The 3735-nt window shown below is 47.0% G+C and overlaps 2 protein-coding genes across 2 annotated transcripts in view; one reads left to right on the forward strand and one right to left on the reverse strand.

Moving 5' to 3' along the window:
* LOC113204367 (uncharacterized) overlaps positions 1-1733 on the forward strand; it is a 13830-nt gene extending 12097 nt beyond the window's left edge. The window contains exons 4-8 of the mRNA XM_052269345.1: positions 430-557; positions 661-801; positions 888-1034; positions 1104-1170; positions 1256-1733. Of these exons, the coding sequence (XP_052125305.1) occupies positions 430-557; positions 661-801; positions 888-1034; positions 1104-1170; positions 1256-1307 (535 nt within the window). The 3' untranslated portion in view covers positions 1308-1733. The remainder of the gene's footprint in view (positions 1-429; positions 558-660; positions 802-887; positions 1035-1103; positions 1171-1255) is intronic.
* Positions 1727-3735, reverse strand: part of LOC113204368 (venom protease-like) — a 28072-nt gene continuing 26063 nt past the window's right edge. The window contains exons 5-9 of the mRNA XM_052269347.1: positions 3342-3519; positions 2731-2812; positions 2283-2451; positions 2056-2216; positions 1727-1967 (exon numbers count right to left, since the gene is read on the reverse strand). Coding sequence (XP_052125307.1) covers positions 1812-1967; positions 2056-2216; positions 2283-2451; positions 2731-2812; positions 3342-3519 — 746 coding nt within the window. The 3' untranslated portion in view covers positions 1727-1811. The remainder of the gene's footprint in view (positions 1968-2055; positions 2217-2282; positions 2452-2730; positions 2813-3341; positions 3520-3735) is intronic.

Here is a 3735-nt window from a genome sequence, read left to right on the forward strand (position 1 = left end):
GGGGGGTCCCCCTCCCCTGTCACACACAGCACACACTCCAACACTCACCCAGTGTGACTGTGAGCAAGTGGACCCCCTCACTGCGCTGATTGTGGCCGACGGCTGGCCTTGCCGCTGATGGGGGCCGCTGTGGTTGCTCGTGGGGCTGCTGGAGGAAGAGCGACTTAAAGTCGGTGCTCTGCTCAGGAGTCATGATCAGGAGTCCGTCTTGAATTTGCACTCAAACCGGCTCAAACTGTGGCCGAATGGTTGCACGTCACGGGCGCTCAGGGCCTCGCTCGACCTCCGTCACGCATGTCTACGACGTCATCGACCCCCTCCCCCTTCCCTCCCCCGGGGGACAAGGGAGGGAGAGGCGTCCCTCTCAAACATTAACGCGATACTTCATCACAAGACGGGATTAATGATGCACTGCCTTTGTACACACAGGCGGACCATGCAAAGTCGCAGCCAAGAGATGACCAAGAAGCTCCTAGAGCAGGGCGTCGGGTGCAGGCCCATCGTGTGGGCTGCGCACTCCAAAGGAGGCCTTTTCGTCAAACAGATATTAGTCGATGGTAATTATTTCTGACGCATAAAGACATACATTGATCGATTTATATTGATTGATTGATTGGCATAAGATATGAATGTTTCCTTTGTTTTCCTCTTCAAATTCAGCAAGTGAGAATTGCAGTGAATTAGTGAAGAATACGCAAGGGATTCTATTCTACAGCGTTCCTCATCATGGATCAAAGCTTGCCAGGATTAACATTCCTTGGTTGCTGGGACAATCTGTGGAAATCACAGAAGTTAAAAAAGGTTAATATTCAGATCCAATTTCTTTGTTGAGTGTAACATTGCCCCCATTCTTAAATTGTGGTATCATGCCATCTGTTTTTATGAAGATTGCCCTGAGGTGAGGGACCTTCACAGAAGATTCTTGTCGCTTTATGAGAATGATCACCTCCACGCCGAAGTGGTCTCACTAGTTGAATCACAGGAGACCCCTTTATACTTCACTTATGTCAGAGTAGTTGACGAAGAATCAGCAGGTAAATTTATGAAAACTTGGTTATCCTTCTTATGTGGGAACAAATACAATTGTTCTTTCTATTTTCTAGATCCAGGAGTGGGAGAATTTTATAGCGTCTCCGCAAACCACAAAGACATTTGCAAGCCAACTGGCAGGTAATCCTCCTGTCATAGCAAAGAGAAAAATGCGACTTTTAAAAAGATGTCTAAGTTCTAAATTAAAATATTGCTGTGTTTCCAGGAAATGTGTACTCTACTTAGAATTAGCTCACCTGATCAACCGAGTGACTTGACACGCAGCTATCGACTTGGTACGCTCCCATTCCAAGTTTGAATTTTTTTGCACCTATTTTTAATATTTGTAGATTACACTTATTTTTATAGTACTTGAAACACTTAAAAATACTGCTGATTATTGTAAAAATTTATCACAGTTTAAAATGTACCATTGTGTGACTGATAAAAAGAACAATGATTTTTGTAAAATAATGAAAGAACAATTCAGATCATTTGGAATTCCCCTGTAGGTGAAACATAATTGTGTCCATAAAATTGTGTGTCTGCCATATCTCCCCTGTCGTAAGAAATATACGTTTTTGTAAACCTGCTAAGATTCTGTGATACACTAGATATACGTGATATAATATAGATAAATAAAGAATTGGTCTGGTTTGTGAGTTAAAGATATGGAATGTGAATAAAATGAAGTTCAAACAGAATTGTCACTCGGTGCATTTCCACAATTTCAAACATCATTTACGAACAGATTTCCAAAAACAAAACTGGAGTGCGTGATTCTACACGTTCTTCTGGATCCAGTCGAGGTACTCCGTCACCTTGGTGTAGACCCCCGGCTGCATGGGCGCTCCACACTTGATGCCATACGACACCACACCAATGTTGGCCCAGCGGCCATCCTGCCTCTGGATCATCAGAGGACCGCCTGAGTCTCCCTAAAGCAAAAAGACAAATAAAATATTTAAGTTGAGATATCCTTTAAAGCAGCACCATCTCGTCAGTTTTACACCGTTTTGCACCAACCTGGCACGAGTCCTTGCCACCCTCGTAGCCGCCGGCACAGACCGCCGTCTTAAGGATGGGCTGCGAGTACCGCTTCTGGCACTCGGAGTTGCTCCAAAGAGGGATGCCGACCTCCATGAGGACCGTGGCTGCGGGGCCGCCGTACGACATGGTACCCCAGCCTGGAAACGACGCGAGTGTCAGTCGGACCGGATGCGGAAGGACACCGGAAGCTGCCGCCTTATTACCTGTGACGACCGCCGTCTTGTTGACCATATTCTTCATATCGCTGGGCTCGGGTAGGCAGACGGGCCACACGTACGTGTTGAACACGGCGGGCCGGTCCAGCGTGAAGATGGCGATGTCGTTCTCGTAAGTGTGCATGTCGAAGCGCTCGTGACGTCGGATGCTCACAACCTGCAGCCGACCATTTCCAGATAGAAAACCTTCATTCCCCGCCACAAAACTCCGACCGTCGAGATTAAAGTGCATATATTTTAGCCAACTTCGCGAATTCATTAATGGCATTCAAAAGCCGTGCATGATCGATGATCGCTATTCCCACGCCCTTCTTATAAGTGCCTCGCGGTGGAGTGTCCCAGCTCGACTTTGTAATATTGATGAGCGCGCGATTCGCGCGACGGCGGCTTGCAGAAGGGCGGGACGGAAATGCAAATTTGAAGGATGATGACAGACCTTGAACTTTTGCGAGCGTGTCTCATCAGGTTTGGTCAGATCGTATTCCCCAAGCACCACTGCAATGTCCGCTTGTCGCTTCCTGAAATTTTACACCGATACAAGGAAGAGTGTAAGGATCATCAAGACAACTACCACACGCGGTCGCACTTGCTAGAAAAATTCAACAGAAGCGGGTTAGTTTGGGAATACATACATCGCTGAAAGAAGGAGCGACGCTAACTCGTTTTACCGACAAGTAATTGCTATTGGTATCAAGGAAGACAAGACCAATCTACCGCGCCATCGAAAGAACCATCCATTATGAAAACTCATTTACCATATCACAGCATCTCATCTAGTCAGTCAATTATTCAATCATTTTTTTAAAATATTTATACGACGAATTACAGAAGTGCTAGTTCCATTTGAATGTGAGTAGGAATAACTTATGACTTTGTTACGTGCAAGTAGCTTGAAACAATTACATTATACACAAGATAAAGTGTAGTCATTTTACCGGGATGGGTGGGGAGGGGAAAAGAAAAGCACACCAGTCGGGACAGAGAGAGGCATGAGCCTAGCGATATCCCGCGCCTGGTCCCGGAGCGCCCGGAGTAGCGCCGCGGTACCTGATGAGGCAGTGCGCCGCCGTAAGGACGTGCGACTGGTCCAGGACCACGCCACCGCAGAACTGCTCGTCGTCCTTGGCGTTGACGATGGCCGCCATCCAGGGGTACTCGCCGGGGTCAGACACGCCGCCGTTGCCCTTCGGGGCCTCTGCGCCCTCGATGGCCGCCACGCCGCAGCCTGGCAGAGAAGGTGGCGCACATTTTTCACGCTTGTTTTTAAAAAAAAATATGCCATATGAAGTTACCCCACTTGAAATTTTTTTTATCTGCGGGGATAAATTTACATTGGTCTCTAAGACAAACATCAAATACCGTTCCGTGAATAAGTACCCTTCCTGATATTAACGAAATTCGTGTGCAACCCGTACAGAAAAAAGTAGCCTCAGGATGGCTC

The sequence above is a fragment of the Frankliniella occidentalis genome, unplaced genomic scaffold (assembly GCF_000697945.3).
Source record: "Frankliniella occidentalis isolate FOCC.00 unplaced genomic scaffold, Focc_3.1 Scaffold90, whole genome shotgun sequence".
NCBI lineage: Eukaryota > Metazoa > Arthropoda > Insecta > Thysanoptera > Thripidae > Frankliniella > Frankliniella occidentalis.